The sequence below is a fragment of the Mustelus asterias genome, chromosome 24 (assembly GCF_964213995.1).
Source record: "Mustelus asterias chromosome 24, sMusAst1.hap1.1, whole genome shotgun sequence".
Lineage (NCBI taxonomy): Eukaryota > Metazoa > Chordata > Chondrichthyes > Carcharhiniformes > Triakidae > Mustelus > Mustelus asterias.
The window spans coordinates 471,780-498,581 of record NC_135824.1 but is presented as its reverse complement, the minus strand read 5'-3'; the positions used below and the strand labels follow the sequence as shown (position 1 = coordinate 498,581).

The window sequence follows — 26,802 nt, the reverse complement described above, 5'->3', positions numbered from 1 at the left end:
AAGTTCCCCATGCATCCCGGACATTCTCTCTTCCACCTTCTTCCGTCGGGAAAACGATACAGGCTTGAGGTCACATACCAACCGACTCAAGAACAGCTTCTTCCCTGCTGCTGTCAGACTTTTGAATGGACCGACCTTGCATTAAGTTGATCTTTCTCTACACCCTAGCTATGACTGTAACACTACGTTCTGCACTCTCTCCTTTCCTTCTCTATGAACGGTATGCTTTGTATAGCGTGCAAGAAACAATACTTGTGACAACTTGTGTTAATACATGTGACAATAATAAATCAAATCAAATCAAGTTCAGTTTTCTTTGCAAACTAATTCGACATTTCTTTTCCTGAGGAACTAAACACGACAACAAACAAAAACTCTTGCTGGAATATCACAAAATGAAAACAGTGAACTCATTTGCTATTTTTTAGCTTTAACAGTTTACTGATACAGGCAAGGGAGAAATGCTGACTGAATGTTTATGGCACCCAGAGAGACTCCACAAGTCAGCTCAGAACTATTTCTAGTTTTTGGGGTTAGACCGAGGACATTTTCTCTCTTTGTAATCACATAATGAGCTGTACTTTTCCTTGACAACTCTGCTCTGAACGGCCTTTGATTAAGATTTGCAAAATGTATTTTTCACAGACATGTATTGACACAAGTCTGTCTCTTATTTACTGTTTGCCCGACCTCATCTTTTCATTTTACCGATTATTTTCCTGTGTTTTCAGGTGAAGTAAAGTGGCTTTGTCCCTGAACAAATTGTCCACTCACCAAATTCAAGTTCCTTCAGGTTCACTGATCCCACTGGTTATTGTCATTGGGGCCACGGGCCTCGCAACCTGGCCCAGAGGAGCCATTGTATTATCTGTGGTTTATCACAGTGAGGAGTCTCACACCAGGTTAAAGTCCAACAGGTTTATTTGGTAGCAAACGCCACTAGCTTTCGGAGCACTGCTCCTTCGTCAGATGGAGTGGAAATCTGCTCTGCATTAGTGGCCCCTCCCCTATATTTTCAATGGTGTCACTGCAAACTGCAACCACCCATAGAATAGAATAATCCCTACAGTGCAGAAGCAGGCCATTCTGCCCATCGAGTCTGCACAGACTCTGAAAGAACATCATAAACCAGGCCCAGCCCATCCCTATTACAGGGTGCATTTAGCACAGCTAGTCGACTGTGGGAGGAAACCGCAGCACCCAGAGGAAACCCACGCAGACATGGTGAGAATGTGCAATCTCCACACAGATCTGAGGCTGGAATTGAACCTGGGTCCCTGGCGCTATGAGGCAGCAGTGCTAACCACTGTGCCACCCCCTTTTTTCTTGATTTTGTTATTCGTTTGTCTAACCATTTGTACGAATAAACTGGTGGCAGCCATTACCCCGTTCTGTTCTGTGTCTTTCTTCTGAGCCAGTCACCAGCTCTCGTTCCTCAGGTGAATGATGTTTGGTTTGAACTGCCTTGCATTTTCTTCACTAATTCTGACTGTCATTCCGCTATGAACCTCACGGTGGAGCCCTAACCCAATCAGAGCCCATGGAACTGTCTTCCTGACCACATTCTATCTCTGCCTCTCTCCAAGTAGTTTGTTTTCGAACCTGTGCGTTTCTTCCACCCAGACCCTTTCCCGTAACCCCAGGTATTTGCCCCGTTAATCCCTCTAAACTACACATTCGCACAGTGGGGGCAGCATGGTGGCACAGTGGTTAGCACTGCTGCCTCACAATGCTGGGGACCTGGGTTCGATTCCAATCTCGTGTCTGTGTGGAGTTTACACATTCTCCCCGTGTCTGTGTGGGTTTCCACCGGGTGCTCCGGTTTCCTCCCACAGTCCAAAGATGTGCGGATTAGATGGATTGGCCATGGTAAATTGCCCCTTAGTGTCAGGGAGATTAACAGGGTAAATACAAGGTGTTACAGAGATAAGGCTGGATGGGATTGTGGTTGGTGCAGACTCGATGGGTTGAATGGCCTCCTTCTGCATTGTAGGAACTTTATCATCTTGGGACACCAAGGGGCAACTGAGCATGGCCAATCCACCTAACCTGGACATAATTGGATTGTGGGAGGAAACCGGAGCACCAGGAGAAAACCCACGCAGACACGGGGAAAATGTGCAGACTCCACACAGACAATCACTCAAGGCCAGAATTGAACGCAGGTCCCTGGCGCAGTGAGGCAGTGGTGCTAACCATGGGTATGGTCATCTGTACTCTTCATTCCAGATGTTATATGGAGTTTAAATTCCATCGTCTGCCATAGTGGGATTCGAACCGGATCCCCAGAGCGTCACCCTGGGTCGCTGGATTACTCGTCCAGGGACAATACCACTGAGGCACCGTCTGCCCTTTGTGAAGGCAGATGTAAGGTTTTAAATAAGAACCATACCAACATCTGCCTCTACAATAGGCTACCTTTTTATGAATATACGAACTAGGATCAGGAGGAGGCCGTTCAGCCCCTCTAGCCTGCTGCAGCATTTAATAAGATTATTTCTCAAATCTGCACTCTTCCTACCTGCAGTAACCTTCACCCCTTACTTTCCAAGATTCTATCCACCTCTGAAAGACTCGGCTTCCACTGTCTTTCCAGGAAGAGATTGAAAAACATCTTGCCTCATCTCTGTATCAAACTGGCGACCTCATTAAATTTTTAGCCGTCCTTTGCTGTTTCTTATGTTCTGTCCAATCTTCTGACTTGCCACCTGTGTTTGCAGTTATTCGCTTTTTCTATAAGTTTGATACTGTATTTAACCTTTCCATTTAACCTCAGTGGTGTCTGACGCAAGCTTTCGTTTTCTGCCTTATCTTACTCGAAGCTCCTTAGGGACGGGTGCTTTGGCTAAGCCACCCTCACTATCCTCCTGAATTTGTGATCTGTATATGTAGCCAGGTTGCACCATATATCAAAAGGAGCAGTACTGACCCCCAGGGAGCGCTGGACTTGCCTCCAATGTGAAAAATAACATCACCACTGACCCTTTCTGAGCGCTGGCAGCTTTTTCTCTATATTCCCCTTTCATCTCAGGTTTGTGGCACTTTATCAGTCGCTTTGCGGAAGTTCTTGTTCACATCCAGCAGACTTTATTAAAAATTGCAATCAAATTAGTCAAACATGATTTTGCAATTAAATGCTTAAAGTTATTAGTATTTAACTAAATGTATTTAAGTATCTCTAGGATGCACAAGAGACCAGGTGTGGATTTGATTTGATTTATTATTGTCACATGTATTAACAGACAGTGAAAAGTATTGTTTCTTGCGCGCAATACAGACAGAGCATACCGTTCATAGAGAAGGAAATGAGAGTGTGCAGAATGTAGTGTTACAGTCATAGCTAGGGATCAACGTAATGCAAGGTGGGTCCATTCAAAAGTCTGACAGCAGCAGGGAAGAAACTGTTCTTGAGTCGGTCGGTACGTGACCTCAGACTTTTGTATCGTTTTCCCGACGGAAGAAGGTGGAAGAGAGAATGTCCGGGGTCCATGGGGTCCTTAATTATGCCGGCTGCTTTTCCCGAGGCAGCGGGAAGTGTAGACCCTGTTGGTACAGTGTATTGACCCCTCTCTAACGAGTGCGGTTGACAGAGGGGAACCGGTGGATGTGGTGTATTTAGATTTCCAGAAGGCATTCGATAAGGTGCCTCACAAAAGGTCGCTGCATAAGATAGGGTACATGGAGTTGAGGGTAAAGTGTTAGCGTGGATTGAGGATTGGCTATCTAACAGGAAGCAGAGAGTCGGAATAAATGGGTGCTTTTCCGGTTGGCAATCAGTGACTAGTGGCGTGCCGCAGGGATTGGTGCTGGGGCTTCAAATATTTACCATATACATAGACAATCTGGAGGAGGGGACCGAGTGTAGGGTAACAAAGTTTGCGGATGACACAAAGATGAGTGGGAAAGCAAATTGCGTGGAGGACACAGAGAGTCTGCAGAGAGATTTGAATAGGCTAAGTGAGTGGGCAAGGATCTGGCAGATGGAGTATAACGTTGGTAAGTGTGAGGTTATCCACTTTGGAAGGAATAATAGTAAAATGGACTATTATTTAAACGGTGAAAAATTACAACATGCTACTGTGCAGAGGGACCTGGGGGTCCTTGTGCATGAATCACAAAAACTCAGTTTGCAGGTGCAGCAGGTGATCAAGAAGGCAAATGGAATGTTGGCCTTTATCGCGAGAGGGATGGAGTATAAAAGCAGGGAGGTCATGCTGCAACTGTACAGGGTACAGGTGAGGCCGCACCTAGAGTACTGTGTACAATTTTGGTCCCCTTATTTAAGAAAGGATATATTAGCTTTGGAGGGGATACAGAGAAGGTTCACCAGGTTGATTCCGGAGATGAGGGGGTTAGCTTATGAGGAGAGATTGAGTAGACTGGGCCTGTACTCATTGGAGTTTAGAAGGTTGAGGGGAGATCTTATAGAGACATATAAGATAATGAAGGGGCTCGACAGGGTAGAAGCAGCGAGGTTATTTCCACTTACAATCTTTACGCAGAGAGTGGTTGTGGTGTGGAATGGACTGCCTGCAGTGATAGTGGAGTCAGACACTTTAGGAACATTTAAGCGGTTATTGGATAGGCACATGGAGCACACCAGGATGATAGGGAGTGGGATAGCTTGATCTTGGTTTCAGATAAAGCTCGGCACAACATCGTGGGCCGAAGGGCCTGTTCTGTGCTGTACTGTTCTATGTTCTAATGGAAACAAGAACTAGGGGGCATAGCCTCAAAATACGGGGGAGTCAATTTAGAACAGAGTTGAGGAGGAACTTCTTCTCCCAGAGGGTAGTGAATCTTTGGAATTCTCTGCCCAACGAAGCAGTAGAGGCTACCTCGTTAAATGTGTTCAATTCACAGGTAGATAGATTTTTAACCATTAAGGGAATTAAGGGTTATGGGGAGCAGGCGGGTAAGTGGAACTGAACCCACTATCAGATCAGCCATGATCTTATTGAATGGTGGAACAGGCTTGAGGGGCTGAATGGCCTCCTCCTGCTCCTATTTCTTATGTTCTTATGTTCTCTCCGAGACTCTTAATTTAGTAACTCCAGAACCAGTTCAAAGTCATTGTATCCCTGACAATGTGAAATATTGTTCTGAGACACTGCGCGGAATATCTTCTGTTTGTTTCTGGTAGATTCTATCTTTTCACTTTTTGATTATACGCACAAGCTGCTGAATTGTTCACCCTTTGGTGCCCCTCTGAAAACTGCTCTGTTTATTTTGCGACTTTAGTCAGAGGACATGCAGCAGCAGATCATCCGAGAGACGTTCCACCTGGTATCCCGGCGAGATGAAAATGTCTGCAACTTTTTGGAAGGTGGCAGGTGAGTGTACAGTGGCGACTGGATATTTTGTTATAGCCCAGCACCTGTGCATGGGGCTCAGCTAACACAACCTTTATAATCTTGATAAAACCAAACTACTGTGGTTGCTGGAAGTCGGAAATAAAGATAGAAAATGCTGGATAAACTCAGCAGCTCTGACGACATCTTTCTTTTATTCATTCATTGATGTGGGCACCGCTGGCCGGGACAGCATTAATTACCCATCCCTGAGGGCATTTAAGAGTCAACCACATTGCTGTGGCTCTGGAGTCACATGTAGGCCAGACCAGGTAAGGACGATAGATTTCCTTCTGTAAAGGACATTAGTGAACCAGATGGGTTTTTCTGACAATCGACAATAGTTTTGTGGTCACCATTAGGTCTTTAATTCCAAATTTTTATTGATTTCAAATTTCACCATCTGCTGTGGTGGGATTCGAACCTGGTTCCCAGAGTATTAGCCTGGTCTCTGGATTACTAGTCCAGTGATGATACCACTGCGCCACTGCGCCCCCATCTGTAGAGAGAAAGAGTTAAGGTCTCGAATCTGGATGACCCTTCGATGGAACTGAAGGTAGACAGAAATGTGATGGATTTTACAGTTGGAGAGGGGGGTGGGGCTGAATAGAAGGTCGGAGGTAAGGAGAGATTGACAATGATGTCATGGACGTTAATGGTGGCATTTAGGTAAGATGGCGGAAATGGTTAATAGGAGAACAAAAGCCAATGCTCAGTGGAAGCAGAACTGAAAACAGGCGGCTGTGTGGGGAGGTGGGGTTGTATTGGAACAAACTAAGGAAAGAAAATAAAAAGGGGATCATGGTGGAGGGGAAAGTGCCCAGTCTAAGGTTGTTGAAGTAAAATGCTGAGTCCAGAAGGCTGTAACCTGCTTAATCGGAAGATGAGGTGTGTTTCTTCCACTTTGTGTTTGGATCACTGGAGCATTGCAGCAGCTGTAGGCGTGACAGCTGAAATGCCAAGTGACTGGGAGTTTGAGGTCATGCAAGTGGACGGAGCAGTCACCCAATCTGTGTCTCGTCTCCGCAGTGTGGAGAAGAGCACAGTGAGAGCACCGGATACAGTCGAAGGGGTGCAAGTGAAACTCTGTGAGGTAAGTTAAAGGAGAAATTGTTGAGTGACAGAAGAAGAGCTGTTTGCGAATGTGGCCAGCAGGGTGGGTAAGGGCCAATCAGTGCATTCGGGTGATTTGGGTTTACATAAAGCTGCTCAGTAATGTTATTACAAGATCAGGAACATTTCATTTATAAAGAGAGGTTGGAGAGGCTGGGGTGGAGCAGAGAAGTCTGAGGGGTGACCTGATTGAGGTGTTCAAGATTATGAGGGGCACCGACAGAGTGGATAAGGAGCAGCTGTTTGTTTAGCTGAAGGGTCAGTTATGAGGGGACACAAGTTGGAAGTGAGGGGTGGGAGGTTTAGGGGGGGAATTTGAGGAAAGACGTTTTTACCCAGAGGGTGGTGAGGGTCTGGAATGCGCTGCCTGGGAGGGTGGTGGAGGTGGGATGCCTCACATCCTTTAAAAAGTACCTGGATGAGCACTTGGCGCGCCATGACATTCAGGGCTTTGGGCCAAGTGCTGGCAAGTGGGATTAGGTGGGAGGTCAGGGCATTTCATGCGTCAGTGCAGACTCGATGGGTCGAAGGGCCTCTTCTGCACTGTCATTCTGTGCTTCTGTGAGAGTTTAGGACTAATATATTAGCTTGGATTGAGGATTGGTTAACAGACTGCGTGAGTGGCAGGAATGAATGGATCACTTTCAGGTTAGCAGACTGTAACATCTAGTGACCTATAAACCACTAACAGTCACGGAGCTCAATTCGAATCAGCAAATTCTGGTCATTAACCTGGTTAACAATCACATCTTTGGAACAACAAGTCTTAATTCAACATCCAGATGATGTTGAGAAATGAAGTCTGTCTCAGATGGAATTGAATTCAAAGAACAAAGAAAATTACAGCACAGGAACAGGCCCTTCGGCCCTCCAAGCCTGCACCGATCATGCTGTTCAACTTAATTAAAACCCCTACCCTTCCGGGGACCATCCATCTATTCCCATCCTATTCATGTATTTGTCAAGACACCCCTTAAAAGTCACTACCGTATCCGCTTCCACTACCTCCCCTGGCAGCGGGTTCCAGGCACCCACTACTCTCTGTGTAATAAATCTGCCTTGTACATCTCCTTTAAACCTTGCCCCTCGCACCTTAAAACTATGCCCCCAAAGTAATTGACTCTTCCACCCTGGGAAAAAGCTTCTGACTATCCACTCTGTCCATGCCCCTCATAATCCTGTAGACTTCTATCAGGTCGCCCCTCAACCTCCGTCGTTCCAATGAGAACAAACCAAGTCTCTCCAACCTCTCTTCATAGCTAATGCCCTCCATACCAGGCAACATCTTGGTAAATCTTTTCTGTACACTCTCCAAAAACCTCCACATCCTTCTGGTAGTGTGGCGACCAGAATTGGACACTATATTCCAAGTGCGGCCGAACTAAGGTTCTATAAAGCTGCAACATGACTTGCCAATTTTTAAACTCAATGCCCCGGCCGATGAAGGCAAGCATGCCGTATGCCTTCTTGACTACCTTCTCCACCTGCATTGCCACTTTCAGTGACCTGTGTACCTGTACACCCAGATCCCTTTGCCTGTCAATACTCTTAAGGGTTCTGCGATTTACTGTATATTTCCTATCTGTATTAGACCTTTCAAAATGCATTACCTCAACTCCATCTGCCATCTCTCCGCCCAAGTCTCCAACTGATCTATATCCTGCTGTATCCTCTGATGGTCCTCATCGCTATCCACAAATCCACCAACCTTTGTTTCGTCCGCAAACTTACTAATCAAACCAGATACATTTTCCTCCAAATCATTTATATATATTACAAACAGCAAAGGTCCCAGCACTGATCCCTGAGGAACGCCACTTGTCACAGCCCTCCATTCAGAAACGCACCCTTCCACTGCTACCCTCTGTCTTCTTTGACTGAGCCAGTTTTGTATCCACCTTGCCAGCTCACCTCTGATCCCACGCGACTTCACCTTCTGCACCAATTCACTTGTTCTTTCATTCAATAGAATCAATAACTCACAGGAAGTTCATCCTGAATGTGATTGGCCAGTAAATAATTGTGTTATAATTGCTGTTTGCAACATTGCCACCTTCAGTTATTTACCAAACCCCAAATCAGCCCACTTCGAATTTCCTCAATCCAACCTGGAGTTTAGCAAATATCAGGTCGATCTGGACAAGGTAAAGAAATGAAAAGATGAAATTTGATGCAGAGATGAGAAGTGATACATTTGGAATAAAGAATGAAGGGAGGCAATAAGAACCGATTGGTCAAATTTTAAAGAAACACTCAGAGGCCCAAATATGGAGAAAACCCAGAGACACGAATCCAGAGTCGCTCAGAGGCGCGGGTCCGGAGACGCCGGTTTGGAGGCGCTGAGACGGAGACGCCGGTTTGGAGGTGCGGGTCCGGAGTCGCCGGTTTGGAGGCGTGGGTACAGAGACGCCGGTTTGGAGACACGGGTACAGAGACACCGGTTTGGAGACACGGGTACAGAGACGCCGGTTTGGAGGCGCGGGTACAGAGACACCGGTTTGGAGGCGCGGGTACAGAGACGCCGGTTTGGAGGCGCGGGTACAGAGACGCCGGTTTGGAGACACGGGTACGGAGACGCCGGTTTGGAGACACGGGTACAGAGACGCCGGTTTGGAGACACGGGTACGGAGACGCCGGTTTGGAGACACGGGTACAGAGACGCCGGTTTGGAGACACGGGTACAGAGACGCCGGTTTGGAGGCGCGGGTACAGAGACACCGGTTTGGAGGCGCTGAGACGGCGACGCCGGTTTGGAGACACGGGTACAGAGACACCGGTTTGGAGGCGCGGGTACAGAGACACCGGTTTGGAGGCGCTGAGACGGCGACGCCGGTTTGGAGACACGGGTACAGAGACACCGGTTTGGAGGCGCGGGTACAGAGACACCGGTTTGGAGACACGGGTACAGAGACACCGGTTTGGAGGTGCGGGTACAGAGACGCTGGTTTGGAGACACGGGTACAGAGACGCCGGTTTGGAGACACGGGTACAGAGACGCCGGTTTGGAGGCGCGGGTACAGAGACGCCGGTTTGGAGACACGGGTACAGAGATGCCGGTTTGGAGGCGCGGGTACAGAGATGCCGGTTTGGAGGCGCGGGTACAGAGACGCCGGTTTGGAGGCGCGGGTACAGAGACGCCGGTTTGGAGGCACGGGTACAGAGACACCGGTTTGGAGGTGCGGGTACAGAGACACCGGTTTGGAGACACGGGTACAGAGACACCGGTTTGGAGGCGCGTGTACAGAGACACCGGTTTGGAGACACGGGTACAGAGACACCGGTTTGGAGGTGCGGGTACAGAGATGCCGGTTTGGAGGCGCGGGTACAGAGACGCCGGTTTGGAGACACGGGTACAGAGACACCGGTTTGGAGGTGCGGGTACAGAGACACCGGTTTGGAGACACGGGTACAGAGACACCGGTTTGGAGGCGCGGGTACAGAGACACCGGTTTGGAGACACGGGTACAGAGACACCGGTTTGGAGGCGCGGGTACAGAGATGCCGGTTTGGAGGCGCGGGTACAGAGATGCCGGTTTGGAGACACGGGTACAGAGATGCCGGTTTGGAGGCACGGGTACAGAGATGCCGGTTTGGAGGTGCGGGTACAGAGACGCCGGTTTGGAGGTGCGGTACAGAGATGCCGGTTTGGAGACACGGGTACAGAGACGCCGGTTTGGAGGCGCGGGTACAGAGATGCCGGTTTGGAGACACGGGTACAGAGATGCTGGTTTGGAGGCGCGGGTACAGAGACGCCGGTTTGGAGACACGGGTACAGAGACGCCGGTTTGGAGGCGCAGGTACAGAGACGCCGGTATGTAAGCGCGGGTACGGAGACGCCGGTTTGGAGGCGCGGGTACAGAGATGCCGGTTTGGAGACACGGGTACAGAGATGCCGGTTTGGAGGCGCGGGTACAGAGATGCCGGTTTGGAGACACGGGTACAGAGATGCCGGTTTGGAGGCGCGGGTACAGAGACGCCGGTTTGGAGACACGGGTACAGAGATGCCGGTTTGGAGACACGGGTACAGAGATGCCGGTTTGGAGGCGCGGGTACAGAGATGCCGGTTTGGAGACACGGGTACAGAGACGCCGGTTTGGAGACACGGGTACAGAGACACCGGTTTGGGGGCGCGGGTACAGAGACACCGGTTTGGAGGCACGGGTACAGAGACGCTGGTTTGGAGACACGGGTACAGAGACACCGGTTTGGTGGCGCGGGTACAGAGACGCCGGTTTGGAGACACGGGTACAGAGATGCCGGTTTGGAGGCGCGGGTACAGAGATGCCGGTTTGGAGACACGGGTACAGAGATGCCAGTTTGGAGGCGCGGGTACAGAGACGCCGGTTTGGAGACACGGGTACAGAGACGCCGGTTTGGAGGCGCGGGTACAGAGACGCCGGTTTGTAAGCGCGGGTACGGAGACGCCGGTTTGGAGGCGCGGGTACAGAGATGCCGGTTTGGAGGCGCGGGTACAGAGACGCCGGTTTGGAGGCGCGGGTACAGAGACGCCGGTTTGTAAGCGCGGGTACGGAGACGCCGGTTTGGAGACACGGGTACAGAGATGCCGGTTTGGAGACACGGGTACAGAGATGCCGGTTTGGAGGCGCGGGTACAGAGACGCCGGTTTGGAGACACGGGTACAGAGACGCCGGTTTGGAGGCGCGGGTACAGAGATGCCGGTTTGGAGACACGGGTACAGAGATGCCGGTTTGGACGCGCGGGTACAGAGATGCCGGTTTGGAGACACGGGTACAGAGACGCCGGTTTGGAGACACGGGTACAGAGACGCCGGTTTGGAGGCGCGGGTACAGAGATGCCGGTTTGGAGGCACGGGTACAGAGATGCCGGTTTGGAGGTGCGGGTACAGAGACGCCGGTTTGGAGGTGCGGTACAGAGATGCCGGTTTGGAGACACGGGTACAGAGACGCCGGTTTGGAGGCGCGGGTACAGAGATGCCGGTTTGGAGACACGGGTACAGAGATGCTGGTTTGGAGGCGCGGGTACAGAGACGCCGGTTTGGAGACACGGGTACAGAGACGCCGGTTTGGAGGCGCAGGTACAGAGACGCCGGTATGTAAGCGCGGGTACGGAGACGCCGGTTTGGAGGCGCGGGTACAGAGATGCCGGTTTGGAGACACGGGTACAGAGATGCCGGTTTGGAGGCGCGGGTACAGAGACACCGGTTTGGAGACACGGGTACAGAGACGCCGGTTTGGAGGCGCGGGTACAGAGATGCCGGTTTGGAGACACGGGTACAGAGATGCCGGTTTGGAGGCGCGGGTACAGAGATGCCGGTTTGGAGACACGGGTACAGAGACGCCGGTTTGGAGACACGGGTACAGAGACACCGGTTTGGGGGCGCGGGTACAGAGACACCGGTTTGGAGGCACGGGTACAGAGACGCTGGTTTGGAGACACGGGTACAGAGACACCGGTTTGGTGGCGCGGGTACAGAGACGCCGGTTTGGAGACACGGGTACAGAGATGCCGGTTTGGAGGCGCGGGTACAGAGATGCCGGTTTGGAGACACGGGTACAGAGATGCCAGTTTGGAGGCGCGGGTACAGAGACGCCGGTTTGGAGACACGGGTACAGAGACGCCGGTTTGGAGGCGCGGGTACAGAGACGCCGGTTTGTAAGCGCGGGTACGGAGACGCCGGTTTGGAGGCGCGGGTACAGAGATGCCGGTTTGGAGACACGGGTACAGAGATGCCGGTTTGGAGGCGCGGGTACAGAGACGCCGGTTTGGAGACACGGGTACAGAGACGCCGGTTTGGAGGCGCGGGTACAGAGATGCCGGTTTGGAGACACGGGTACAGAGATGCCGGTTTGGAGGCGCGGGTACAGAGATGCCGGTTTGGAGACACGGGTACAGAGATGCCGGTTTGGAGGCGCGGGTACAGAGATGCCGGTTTGGAGGCGCGGGTACAGAGACACCGGTTTGGAGGTGCGGGTATGGAGACGCCGGTTTGGAGGTGCGGGTACAGAGACGCCGGTTTGGAGACACGGGTACAGAGACGCCGGTTTGGAGACACGGGTACAGAGACGCCGGTTTGGAGGTGCGGGTACAGAGACGCCGGTTTGGAGACACGGGTACAGAGACGCCGGTTTGGAGACACGGGTACAGAGACGCCGGTTTGGAGACACGGGTACAGAGACGCCGGTTTGGAGGTGCGGGTACAGAGACGCCGGTTTGGAGGTGCGGGTATGGAGACGCCGGTTTGGAGGTGCGGGTACAGAGACGCCGGTTTGGAGACACGGGTACAGAGACGCCGGTTTGGAGGTGCGGGTACAGAGACGCCGGTTTGGAGGTGCGGGTACAGAGACGCCGGTTTGGAGGCGCGGGTATGGAGACGCCGGTTTGGAGGTGCGGGTACAGAGACACCGGTTTGGAGACACGGGTACAGAGATGCCGGTTTGGAGGCGCGGGTACAGAGATGCCGGTTTGGAGGCGCGGGTACAGAGACACCGGTTTGGAGACACGGGTACAGAGATGCCGGTTTGGAGGCGCGGGTACAGAGATGCCGGTTTGGAGGCGCGGGTACAGAGACACCGGTTTGGAGACACGGGTACAGAGATGCCGGTTTGGAGACACGGGTACAGAGACGCCGGTTTGGAGACGCGGGTACAGAGATGCCGGTTTAGAGGCGCGGGTACAGAGACGCCGGTTTGGTGACACGGGTACAGAGACGCCGGTTTGGAGGCGCGGGCACAGAGACGCCGGTTTAGAGGCACGGGTACAGAGACGCCGGTTTGGAGGCGCGGGTACAGAGACGCCGGTTTGGAGACGCGGGTACAGAGATGCCGGTTTGGAGGCGCGGGTACAGAGACGCCGGTTTGGAGGCGCGGGTACAGAGACGCCGGTTTGGAGGCGCGGGTACAGAGACACCGGTTTGGAGGCGCGGGTACAGAGACGCCGGTTTGGAGGCGCGGGTACAGAGACGCCGGTTTGGAGACACGGGTACAGAGACGCTGGTTTCGAGGTGCGGGTACAGAGATGCCGGTTTGGAGGTGCGGGTACAGAGACGCCGGTTTGGAGGCGCGGGTACAGAGACGCCGGTTTGGAGGCGCGGGTACAGAGACGCCGGTTTGGAGGCGCGGGTACAGAGACACCGGTTTGGAAGCGCGGGTACAGAGACGCCGGTTTCGAGACACGGGTACGGAGACGCCGGTTTGGGGGCGCGGGTACGGATATGCTGGTTTGGAGGTGCGGGTACAGAGACGCCGGTTTGGAGGCGCGGGTACAGAGACACCGGTTTGGAGACACGGGTACGGAGACGCTGGTTTGGAGACGCGGGTACAGAGACGCCGGTTTGGAGGTGCGGGTACAGAGACGCCGGTTTGGAGACACGGGTACGGAGACGCCGGTTTGGGGGCGCGGGTACGGAGATGCTGGTTTGGAGACGCGGGTGCAGAGACGCCGGTTTGGAGGCGCGGGTACAGAGACGCCGGTTTGGAGACACGGGTACGGAGACGCCGGTTTGGGGGCGCGGGTACGGAGATGCCGGTTTGGAGACGCGGGTACAGAGACGCCGGTTTGGAGGCGCGGGTACAGAGATGCCGGTTTGGAGGCGCGGGTACAGAGACGCCGGTTTGGAGGCGCGGGGACAGAGACACCGGTTTGGAGACACGGGTACAGAGATGCCGGTTTGGGGGCGCGGTTACGGAGACGCCGGTTTGTAAGCGCGGGTACAGAGACACCGGTTTGGAGGCGCGGGTACAGAGACACCGGTTTGGAGGTGCGGGTACAGAGACACCGGTTTGGAGGTGCGGGTACAGAGATGCCGGTTTGGAGGTGCGGTACAGAGATGCCGGTTTGGAGGTGCGGGTACAGAGATGCCGGTTTGGAGGCGCAGGTACAGAGACGCCGGTTTGGAGGTGTGGGTACGGAGACGCCGGTTTGAGGGCGCGGGTACAGAGACGCCGGTTTGGAGGTGCGGGTACAGAGACACCGGTTTGGAGGTGCGGGTACGGAGACGCCGGTTTGGAGGTGCGGGTACGGAGACGCCGGTTTGGAGGTGTGGGTACGGAGACGCCGGTTTGGAGGTGTGGGTACGGAGACACCGGTTTGGAGGTGTGGGTACGGAGACGCCGGTTTGAGGGCGCGGGTACAGAGATGCCGGTTTGGAGGCGCGGGTACAGAGACACCGGTTTGGAGGTGTGGGTACGGAGACGCCGGTTTGAGGGCGCGGGTACAGAGATGCCGGTTTGGAGGCGCGGGTACAGAGACACCGGTTTGGAGGTGCAGGTACAGAGACGCCGGTTTGGAGGTGCAGGTACAGAGACGCCGGTTTGGAGGTGCGGGTACAGAGATGCCAGTTTGGAGGTGCAGGTACAGAGACGCCGGTTTGGAGGTGTGGGTACGGAGACGCCGGTTTGAGGGCGCGGGTACAGAGATGCCGGTTTGGAGGTGCGGGTACAGAGATGCCGGTTTGGAGGCGCGGGTACGGAGACGCCGGTTTGGAGGCGCGGGTACAGAGACACCGGTTTGGAGGTGCGGGTACGGAGACGCCGGTTTGGAGGTGCGGTACAGAGACGCCGGTTTGGAGGCGCGGGTACGGAGACGCCGGTTTGGAGGCGCGGGTACAGAGACACCGGTTTGAGGGCGCGGGTACGGAGACGCCGGTTTGGAGGCGCGGGTACAGAGACACCGGTTTGGAGGTGCGGGTACAGAGACGCCGGTTTGGAGGCGCGGGTACAGAGACACCGGTTTGGAGGCGCGGGTACAGAGACGCCGGTTTGGAGGCGCGGGTACAGAGACACCGGTTTGGAGGTGCGGGTACGGAGACGCCGGTTTGGAGGTGCGGGTACAGAGACGCCGGTTTGGAGGTGCGGGTACAGAGACACCGGTTTGGAGGCGCGGGTACAGAGACACCGGTTTGGAGGCGCGGGTACAGAGACGCCGGTTTGGAGGTGCGGGTACAGAGACACCGGTTTGGAGGTGCGGGTACGGAGACGCCGGTTTGGAGGTGCGGGTACAGAGACGCCGGTTTGGAGGTGCGGGTACAGAGACACCGGTTTGAGGGCGCGGGTACGGAGACGCCGGTTTGGAGGCGCGGGTACGGAGACACCGGTTTGGAGGCGCGGGTACAGGGACGCCGGTTTGGAGGTGCGGGTACAGAGACGCCGGTTTGGAGGTGCGGGTACGGAGACACCGGTTTGGAGGCGCGGGTACGGAGACGCCGGTTTGGAGGCGCGGGTACAGGGACGCCGGTTTGGAGGTGCGGGTACAGAGACGCCGGTTTGGAGGTGCGGGTACGGAGACACCGGTTTGGAGGTGCGGGTACGGAGACACCGGTTTGGAGGTGCGGGTACGGAGACGCCGGCTTGGAGACACGGGTACAGAGACACCGGTTTGGAGGCGCGGGTACAGAGACGCCGGTTTGGAGGTGCGGGTACGGAGACACCGGTTTGGAGGCGCGGGTACAGAGACGCCGGTTTGGAGACACGGGTACAGAGACACCGGTTTGGAGGCGCGGGTACAGAGACGCCGGTTTGGAGACACGGGTACAGAGACACCGGTTTGGAGGCGCGGGTACAGAGACGCCGGTTTGGAGACACGGGTACAGAGACGCCGGTTTGGAGGCGCGGGTACAGAGACGCCGGTTTGGAGGTGCGGGTACGGAGACACCGGTTTGGAGGCGCGGGTACAGAGACGCCGGTTTGGAGGTGCGGGTACAGAGACACCGGTTTGGAGGTGCGGGTACAGAGACGCCGGTTTGGAGGTGCGGGTACAGAGACGCCGGTTTGGAGGTGCGGGTACAGAGACACCGGTTTGAGGGCGCGGGTACGGAGACACCGGTTTGGAGGTGCGGGTACGGAGACACCGGTTTGGGGGCGCGGGTACAGAGACGCCGGTTTGGAGGTGCGGGTACGGAGACGCCGGTTTGGAGGCGCGGGTACAGAGACACGGGTTTGGAGACGCGGGTACAGAGACACCGGTTTGGAGGCGCGGGTACAGAGACGCCGGTTTGGAGGTGCGGGTACGGAGACGCCGGTTTGAGGGCGCGGGTACAGAGACGCCGGTTTGGGGGCGCGGGTACAGAGACGCCGGTTTGTAAGCGCGGGTACGGAGACGCCGGTTTGTAAGCGCGGGTACAGAGACGCCGGTTTGGTGACGCGGGTACGGAGATGCCGGTTTGGTGACGCGGGTACGGAGATGCCGGTTTGGAGACGCGGGTACAGAGACACCGGTTTGGAGGCGCGGGTACAGAGACGCCGGTTTGGAGGTGCGGGTACGGATATGCCGGTTTGGAGGCGCGGGTACAGAGATGCCGGTTTGGAGGCGCGGGTACAGAGATGCCGGTTTGGAGGCGCGGGTACAGAGATGCCGGTTTGGAGGCGCTGAGACGGAGACGCCGGTTTGGAGGTGCGGGTACAGAGATGCCGGTTTGGAGACGCGGGTACAGAGATTCCGGTTTGGAGGCGCGGGTTCAGAGATGCCGGTTTGGAGGTGCGGGTACAGAGATGCCGGTTTGGAGGTGCGGGTACAGAGACGCCGGTTTGGAGGTGCGGGTACAGAGACGCCGGTTTGGAGGTGCGGGTACAGAGACGCCGGTTTGGAGGCGCGGGTACAGAGACGCCGGTTTGGAGGCGCGGGTACAGAGACGCCGGTTTGGAGGCGCGGGGACAGAGACACCGGTTTGGAGACACGGGTACAGAGATGCCGGTTTGGGGGCGCGGTTACGGAGACGCCGGTTTGTAAGCGCGGGTACAGAGACACCGGTTTGGAGGCGCGGGTACAGAGACACCGGTTTGGAGGTGCGGGTACAGAGACACCGGTTTGGAGGTGCGGGTACAGAGATGCCGGTTTGGAGGCGCAGGTACAGAGACGCCGGTTTGGAGGTGTGGGTACGGAGACGCCGGTTTGAGGGCGCGGGTACAGAGACGCCGGTTTGGAGGTGCGGGTACAGAGACACCGGTTTGGAGGTGCGGGTACGGAGACGCCGGTTTGGAGGTGCGGGTACGGAGACGCCGGTTTGGAGACACGGGTACAGAGACACCGGTTTGGAGACACGGGTACAGAGACACCGGTTTGGAGGTGCGGGTACGGAGACGCCGGTTTGGAGGTGCGGGTACAGAGACGCCGGTTTGGAGGTGCGGGTACAGAGACACCGGTTTGGAGGTGCGGGTACGGAGACGCCGGTTTGGAGGTGCGGGTACAGAGACACCGGTTTGGAGGTGCGGGTACGGAGACGCCGGTTTGGAGGTGCGGGTACAGAGACGCCGGTTTGGAGGTGCGGTACAGAGACGCCGGTTTGGAGGTGCGGGTACAGAGACACCGGTTTGGAGGTGCGGGTACAGAGACGCCGGTTTGGAGGTGCGGGTACAGAGACGCCGGTTTGGAGGTGCGGTACAGAGACGCCGGTTTGCAGGTGCGGTACAGAGACGCCGGTTTGGAGGTGCGGGTACAGAGACACCGGTTTGGAGGTGCGGGTACAGAGACGCCGGTTTGGAGGTGCGGGTACAGAGACACCGGTTTGGAGGTGCGGGTACAGAGACACCGGTTTGGAGGTGCGGGTACGGAGACGCCGGTTTGGAGGTGCGGGTACAGAGACACCGGTTTGGAGGTGCGGGTACGGAGACACCGGTTTGGAGGCGCGGGTACAGAGACACCGGTTTGGAGGTGCGGGTACGGAGACGCCGGTTTGGAGGTGCGGGTACAGAGACACCGGTTTGCAGGTGCGGTACAGAGACGCCGGTTTGGAGGTGCGGGTACAGAGACACCGGTTTGGAGGTGCGGGTACAGAGACACCGGTTTGGAGGTGCGGGTACGGAGACGCCGGTTTGGAGGTGCGGGTACGGAGACGCCGGTTTGGAGGTGCGGGTACAGAGACGCCGGTTTGGAGACACGGGTACGGAGACACCGGTTTGGAGGCGCGGGTACGGAGACACCGGTTTGAGGGCGCGGGTACGGAGACACCGGTTTGTAAGCGCGGGTCCAGAGGCGCCGGTTTGTAAGCGCGGGTACAGAGACGCCGGTTTGGAGGCGCGGGTACAGAGACACCGGTTTGGAGGCGCGGGTACAGAGACACCGGTTTGGAGGTGCGGTACAGAGACGCCGGTTTGGAGGCGCGGGTACGGAGACGCCGGTTTGGAGGCGCGGGTACGGAGACGCCGGTTTGGAGGTGCGGTACAGAGACACCGGTTTGGAGGCGCGGGTACGGAGACGCCGGTTTGAGGGCGCTGGTACGGAGACACCGGTTTGGAGGTGCGGTACAGAGACACCGGTTTGGAGGCGTGGGTACGGAGACACCGGTTTGAGGGCGCGGGTACAGAGACGCCGGTTTGAGGGCGCGGGTACAGAGACGCCGGTTTGGGGGCGCGGGTACAGAGACGCCGGTTTGTAAGCGCGGTTACGGAGACGCCGGTTTGTAAGCGCGGGTACAGAGACGCCGGTTTGGTGACGCGGGTACGGAGATGCCGGTTTGGTGACGCGGGTACGGAGATGCCGGTTTGGAGACGCGGGTACAGAGACACCGGTTTGGAGGCGCGGGTACAGAGACGCCGGTTTGGAGGTGCGGGTACGGATATGCCGGTTTGGAGGCGCGGGTACAGAGATGCCGGTTTGGAGGCGCGGGTACAGAGATGCCGGTTTGGAGGCGCGGGTACAGAGATGCCGGTTTGGAGGCGCTGAGACGGAGACGCCGGTTTGGAGGTGCGGGTACAGAGATGCCGGTTTGGAGACGCGGGTACAGAGATTCCGGTTTGGAGGCGCGGGTTCAGAGATGCCGGTTTGGAGGTGCGGGTACAGAGATGCCGGTTTGGAGGTGCGGGTACAGAGACGCCGGTTTGGAGGTGCGGGTACAGAGACGCCGGTTTGGAGGTGCGGGTACAGAGACGCCGGTTTGGAGGCGCGGGTACAGAGATGCCGGTTTGGAGGCGCGGGTACAGAGACGCCGGTTTGGAGGCGCGGGGACAGAGACACCGGTTTGGAGACACGGGTACAGAGATGCCGGTTTGGGGGCGCGGTTACGGAGACGCCGGTTTGTAAGCGCGGGTACAGAGACACCGGTTTGGAGGCGCGGGTACAGAGACACCGGTTTGGAGGTGCGGGTACAGAGACACCGGTTTGGAGGTGCGGGTACAGAGATGCCGGTTTGGAGGCGCAGGTACAGAGACGCCGGTTTGGAGGTGTGGGTACGGAGACGCCGGTTTGAGGGCGCGGGTACAGAGACGCCGGTTTGGAGGTGCGGGTACAGAGACACCGGTTTGGAGGTGCGGGTACGGAGACGCCGGTTTGGAGGTGCGGGTACGGAGACGCCGGTTTGGAGACACGGGTACAGAGACACCGGTTTGGAGACACGGGTACAGAGACACCGGTTTGGAGGTGCGGGTACGGAGACGCCGGTTTGGAGGTGCGGGTACAGAGACGCCGGTTTGGAGGTGCGGGTACAGAGACACCGGTTTGGAGGTGCGGGTACGGAGACGCCGGTTTGGAGGTGCGGGTACAGAGACACCGGTTTGGAGGTGCGGGTACGGAGACGCCGGTTTGGAGGTGCGGGTACAGAGACGCCAGTTTGGAGGTGCGGTACAGAGACGCCGGTTTGGAGGTGCGGGTACAGAGACACCGGTTTGGAGGTGCGGGTACAGAGACGCCGGTTTGGAGGTGCGGGTACAGAGACGCCGGTTTGGAGGTGCGGTACAGAGACGCCGGTTTGCAGGTGCGGTACAGAGACGCCGGTTTGGAGGTGCGGGTACAGAGACACCGGTTTGGAGGTGCGGGTACAGAGACGCCGGTTTGGAGGTGCGGGTACAGAGACACCGGTTTGGAGGTGCGGGTACAGAGACACCGGTTTGGAGGTGCGGGTACGGAGACGCCGGTTTGGAGGTGCGGGTACAGAGACACCGGTTTGGAGGTGCGGGTACGGAGACACCGGTTTGGAGGCGCGGGTACAGAGACACCGGTTTGGAGGTGCGGGTACGGAGACGCCGGTTTGGAGGTGCGGGTACAGAGACACCGGTTTGCAGGTGCGGTACAGAGACGCCGGTTTGGAGGTGCGGGTACAGAGACACCGGTTTGGAGGTGCGGGTACGGAGACGCCGGTTTGGAGGTGCGGGTACGGAGACGCCGGTTTGGAGGTGCGGGTACAGAGACGCCGGTTTGGAGACACGGGTACGGAGACACCGGTTTGGAGGCGCGGGTACGGAGACACCGGTTTGAGGGCGCGGGTACGGAGACACCGGTTTGTAAGCGCGGGTCCAGAGGCGCCGGTTTGTAAGCGCGGGTACAGAGACGCCGGTTTGGAGGCGCGGGTACAGAGACACCGGTTTGGAGGCGCGGGTACAGAGACACCGGTTTGGAGGTGCGGTACAGAGACGCCGGTTTGGAGGCGCGGGTACGGAGACGCCGGTTTGGAGGCGCGGGTACGGAGACGCCGGTTTGGAGGTGCGGTACAGAGACACCGGTTTGGAGGCGCGGGTACGGAGACGCCGGTTTGAGGGCGCTGGTACGGAGACACCGGTTTGGAGGTGCGGTACAGAGACACCGGTTTGGAGGTGTGGGTACGGAGACACCGGTTTGAGGGCGCGGGTACAGAGACGCCGGTTTGAGGGCGCGGGTACAGAGACGCCGGTTTGGGGGCGCGGGTACAGAGACGCCGGTTTGTAAGCGCGGGTACGGAGACGCCGGTTTGTAAGCGCGGGTACAGAGACGCCGGTTTGGTGACACGGGTACGGAGATGCCGGTTTGGAGACGCGGGTACAGAGACACCGGTTTGGTGACGCGGGTACGGAGATGCCGGTTTGGTGACGCGGGTACGGAGATGCCGGTTTGGAGACGCGGGTACAGAGACACCGGTTTGGAGGCGCGGGTACAGAGACGCCGGTTTGGAGGTGCGGGTACGGATATGCCGGTTTGGAGGCGCGGGTACAGAGATGCCGGTTTGGAGGCGCGGGTACAGAGATGCCGGTTTGGAGGCGCGGGTACAGAGATGCCGGTTTGGAGGCGCTGAGACGGAGACGCCGGTTTGGAGGTGCGGGTACAGAGATGCCGGTTTGGAGACGCGGGTACAGAGATTCCGGTTTGGAGGCGCGGGTTCAGAGATGCCGGTTTGGAGGTGCGGGTACAGAGATGCCGGTTTGGAGGTGCGGGTACAGAGACGCCGGTTTGGAGGTGCGGGTACAGAGACGCCGGTTTGGAGGTGCGGGTACAGAGATGCCGGTTTGGAGGCGCTGAGACGGAGACGCTGGTTTGGAAGTGCGCGCCCAGAGATGCCGGTTTGGAGGCGCTGAGACGGAGACGCTGGTTTGGAAGTGCGCGCACAGAGACGCTCAGACGGAGACACGTCAAATATTTTTTGCTGTGATGTGCGGTGGAAGGTTTTCACACAGAGAGTGGTGGGTGCCTGGTCCGCACTGCCAGAGGAGATGGTGGAAGCAGGCACATTAGCAACGTCTAAGAGGTATCTGGATGAGTGCATGAATAGGGAGGGAATAGAGGGATATAGTCCGAGTAAGGGCCGAATTTTTTGTTTTGTTTAGTTAGGGCATGATGATTGGTATACACTTGGAGGGCCGAAGGGCCTGTTGCTGTGCTTTACTTTTCTTTGCTCTTTGAGCAAGTCATAACCTAGAGGGAATCTGGTCTTTCTGATCATAACCCTTTTTTTGTATTCTGAAAGCAAGGAAAGAAACTTCCGATCCCAGAAGCGCTTTTAGGATTTGCATCGATCTGATTACATGAATTAGGAACAGGTGTGGCCCACTTGTCCATTGAGCCTGGTCCGCCATTCAATAAGATAATGGCTGATTTGATTGTAACTTCAACCCCACATTCTTGTCTGCCCCAGATAACCTTTTACCCCCTTGTTATCAAGAATCTATCTCACTCTGCCCTGAAGTCTCTGCTTCCACTGCCTTTGGAGATAGAGTTCCAGTGACGCTCAGTAAAGAATTCTCCTCATCTCTGTCTTAATTGAGTGACCCTTTCTTTTTAAACAGTGACCCCCTAGTTCTAGATTCTCCCACATCCTCTCCACATTCATCCTGTCAATATCCCCTCAGGATTTTAAAGGTTTCAATCAAGCCGCCTCTTACTCTGCTACCCTCCAGTGCTTACAAACCCAATCTCTTCAGTCTTTCCTGATAAGGCAGCCCATCCATTCCTGGTATAGTCTGGTGAACCTTCTCTGGATTGCTTCTAATACATCTGTATCTTTCCTTAAGTAGGAGACCAATACTGTACACAATACTCACAATACACCAAATGTGATCTCACCAATTCCCTGTATAACTGAAGTATAACCTCCCTCCTTTTGTAATCAATTCCCTTCACAAGAAACAATAACATTCTATTCACTTTCCTAATTACTTGCTGTACCTGCCTTTTGTGATCCATGCACTAGGACACCCAGATCCCACTGCACCTCAGAGCTCTCATCATTTAGATAATAAGCTTTTTATTCTTCCTGCCAAAATGAACAGTTTCACATTTGCCTGTATTGTACTCCATCTGACAAATTATTGTCCACTCAATTAACCTATCTACGTCCTTTGCAGCCTCCTCCTGTCCTCTCCACAACTTACTTTGTTACCTAGCTTTATGCCATTAGCAAATTTAGCAACTGTATGTTCAGTCCCTTCACCCAGGAGGTGCATATGGGGAGACAGAGGGAGGTTGTTCAGACAGGGAGGCCTGGGGGTTGTTCTCCCCGAGTCTGCGTGAGTTTCCTCCGGGTGCTCCAGTTTCCTCCCACAGTCCAAAGATTGGCCACGCTAAATCGTCCCTTAGCGTCAGGGTGAATATGTGGGATTATGGGGATAGGGCCTGGGTGGGATTGTTGTTAGTGCAGACTCGATGGGCCGAATGGCCTCCTGCACTGTAAGGATTCTATTCCGAATATTATATATTTCTTTTCATGAGACTTTATTTAAAAGATGTAACAAAGGATAGGAATAGATTGATTGGCCTGATGAATCTGACCTGTCCAGCCGCAGTGTAAATTCCACAGTAATCAGTCTCACATTTTTTCCAGAATGCACAACAGCTTGTTTCTGATGATCAATTTGGCAATGAATTTGGACACATTCTCACCTGATTCCCAAACATACTGAAAGACGTTGCAAGAGATTCCAGTGACTGAGGGAAATAACTCTCTGTGCGCACAGCTATCAGTCACACTCTGACTATCCTGCTTCATCCCGAATGTTTATTACAGTTTCTGATTTGTTCCAGTTTGATTGGTGGGTCAGACTACAAGCTGATATATCGACATTACGCCACTCTTTACTTCCTGTTCTGTGTGGACTCATCCGAGAGTGAATTGGGAATTCTGGATCTGATACAGGTTTGTGGGATGATTCCATTCTTCCAGTATACTTGATGAGTTTTGTATGAGTGACAGAGAACCTCAGCAGAGTAACTGCACCTCGGGCAAAGTAAAGTTTAAAAAGTTAATCTGTACTTTTGCATTGTTATTGGGAAGGTTTTTAGTTTAACTTATCTTAAAATGGAAGCAATGTTCTTAAAGAAATGGAGACAGAATTAGCAGTGTAACCTGGGTCTTTCAATCTCTGCTATCGACAGAGAAGGGCACAAACTTGTACTTGAAAGAGTCCCAGACCAGAATACCAAGTTACATGAAGAAGCCAGACCAGACCCCAACAATTTTTCTATTTTGGCATAAACGTGAGGAAAAGTAAAAGTTTTGAAGTTTATTTATTAGTTACAAGTAAGGCTTACATTAACATTGCAATGAAGTTGCTGTGAAATTCCCCTAGTCGCAAGGATACTTCCTTTCGGGAGTAATTCCACTGACAAAATATGGTTCTTTTGTAGTAAAACAAACTTTATTTAATAACACAGTTTAAATATAACTCTAACAAATGAAGCAACTTAACTATTAACAGTTGAACAATATTTAAAATTGAAAAGGAATCAACTTTAACTTCTAATTGATCAGTGTTTCAGTTCCAAATAAGCAACATTCCTCAGTGCGTTCAAAGATTCAAAGAATTCAATTCAAAGAACAATACAGCACAGGAACAGGCCCTTCGGCCCTCCAAGCCCGCACCGCTCCCTGGTCCAAACTAGACCATTCTTTTGTATCCCTCCATTCCCACTCCGTTCATGTGGCTATCCAGATAAGTCTTAAACGTTCCCAGTGTGCCAGCCTCCACCACCTTGCCCGGCAGCGCATTCCAGGCCCCCACCACCCTCTATGTAAAATACATCCTTCTGATATCCGTGTTAAACCTCCCCCCCCCCCCCCTCACCTTGAACCTATGACCCCTCGTGAACGTCACCACCGACCTGGGAAAAAGCTTCCCACCGTTCACCCTATCTATGCCTTTCATAATTTTTATACACCTCTATTAAATTAAATTAAATTAAAACATGCTACCGTGCAAAGGGACCTGGGGGTCCTTGTGCATGAGACGCAAAAGCCCAGTCTGCAGGTACAACAGGTGATCAAGAAGGCAAATGGGATGTTGGCCTATATTGCGAAGGGGATAGAATATAAAAGCAGGGATGTCTTGATGCACCTGCACAGGGCATTGGTGAGGCCGCAGCTGGAATACTGTGTGCAGTATTGGTCCCCTTATATGAGGAAGGATATATTGGCATTGGAGGGAGTGCAGAGAAGGTTCACCAGGTTGATACCGGAGATGAGGGGTTTGGATTATGAGGAGAGGCTGAGGAGATTGGGTTTGTACTCGTTGGAGTTTAGAAGGATGAGGGGGGATCTTATGGAGACTTATAAGATAATGCGGGGGCTGGATAGGGTGGAGGCGGAGAGATTCTTTCCACTTAGTAAGGAAGATAAAACTAGAGGACACAGTCTCAAAATAAAGGGGGGTCGGTTTAAGACAGAGTTGAGGAGGAACTTCTTCTCCCAGAGGGTGGTGAATCTCTGGAATTCTCTGCCCACTGAGGTGGTGGAGGCTACCTCGCTGAATATGTTTAAAGCGCGGATGGATGGATTCCTGAGCGGTAAGGGAATTAAGGGTTATGGGGATCAGGCGGGTAAGTGGTACTGATCCACGTCAGATCAGCCATGATCTTATTGAATGGCGGGGCAGGCTCGAGGGGCTAGATGGCCTACTCCTGTTCCTATTTCTTATGTTCTTATGTTCTTATGTTCTTATTAGGTCTCCCCTCATCCTCTGTCTTTCCAGTGAGAACAACCCCAGTTTACCCAATCTCTCCTCATAACTAAGCCCCTCCATACCAGGCAACATCCTGGTAAACCTCCTCTGCACTCTCTCTAAAGCCTCCACGTCCTTCTGGTAGTGTGGCGACCAGAACTGGACGCAGTATTCCAAATACGGCCGAACCAACGTTCTATACATCTGCAACATCAGACCCCAACTTTTATACTCTATGCCCCGTCCTATAAAGGCAAGCATGCCATATACCTTCTTCACCACCTTCTCCACCTGTGACGTCACCTTCAAGGATCTGTGGACTTGCACACCCAGGTCCCTCTGCGTATCTACACCCTTTATGGTTCTGCCATTTATCGTATAGCTCCCCCCTACATTAGCTCTACGAAAATGCATCACTTCGCATTTATCTGGATTGAACTCCATCTGCCATTTCTTTGCCCAAATTTCCAGCCTATCTATATCCTTCTGTAGCCTCTGACAATGTCCCTCACTATCTGAAAGTCCAGCCAATTTCGTGTCGTCCGCAAACTTACTGACCAGTCCCTCAATTTCCCTGGTTATTCACGGTTCTCGAATCCTACCCTTCCTATCCTTCTTTTTTACAGGCACATGCCTGTCCTGCAGCCCTAACAACTGTTCCTTAAAAGACTCCCACATGCCAGATGTGGATTTACCCTCGAACAGCCTCTCCCAATCAACAGCTGCCAATTTCTGCCTAATCCCACTAAAGTTAGCCTTCCCCCCAATCCAACACCTTACCCTTGGGACACCACTCATCCTTTTCCATCACTATCCTAAAGCTAACAGAATTGTGGTCACTATTTGCCACATGTTTCCCTACTGAAACTTTGAAGACCTGACCGGGCTCATTCCCCAGTACTAGGTCCAGTATAGCCCCCTCTCTAGTCGGGCTATCTACATATTGTTCCAAAGAACCCTCCTGTACGCATTTTACAAATTCCTCCCCATTCAGAGTCCCAGCTCTAAGCGATTTCCAGTCTGTACCAGGGAAATTGAAGTCTCCCACTACAACAACCCTATTTTTCCTGCGTCTATCCAGTATCTCCTGACATATCCGTTCTTCCACTTCCCTTGGGCTGTTGGGGGGCCTGTAGTATACCCCCAACATAGTGACAGCGCCCTTCCTGTTTCTGAGCTCCACCCACAGTGACTCGTTACACGACCCCTCTGAATTGTCCTCCCTCTGCACCACTGTAATATGCTCTCCA

At 54.2% G+C, this 26,802-nt stretch overlaps 1 protein-coding gene across 1 annotated transcript in view; it reads left to right on the top strand.

Annotated features, from left to right (window-relative positions):
- ap3s2 (adaptor related protein complex 3 subunit sigma 2) overlaps positions 1-26,802 on the top strand; it is a 94,246-nt gene that overhangs the window by 15,631 nt on the left and 51,813 nt on the right. Inside the window, exons 2-3 of the mRNA XM_078241146.1 lie at positions 5,242-5,333; positions 23,640-23,751. Coding sequence (XP_078097272.1) covers positions 5,242-5,333; positions 23,640-23,751 — 204 coding nt within the window. The remainder of the gene's footprint in view (positions 1-5,241; positions 5,334-23,639; positions 23,752-26,802) is intronic.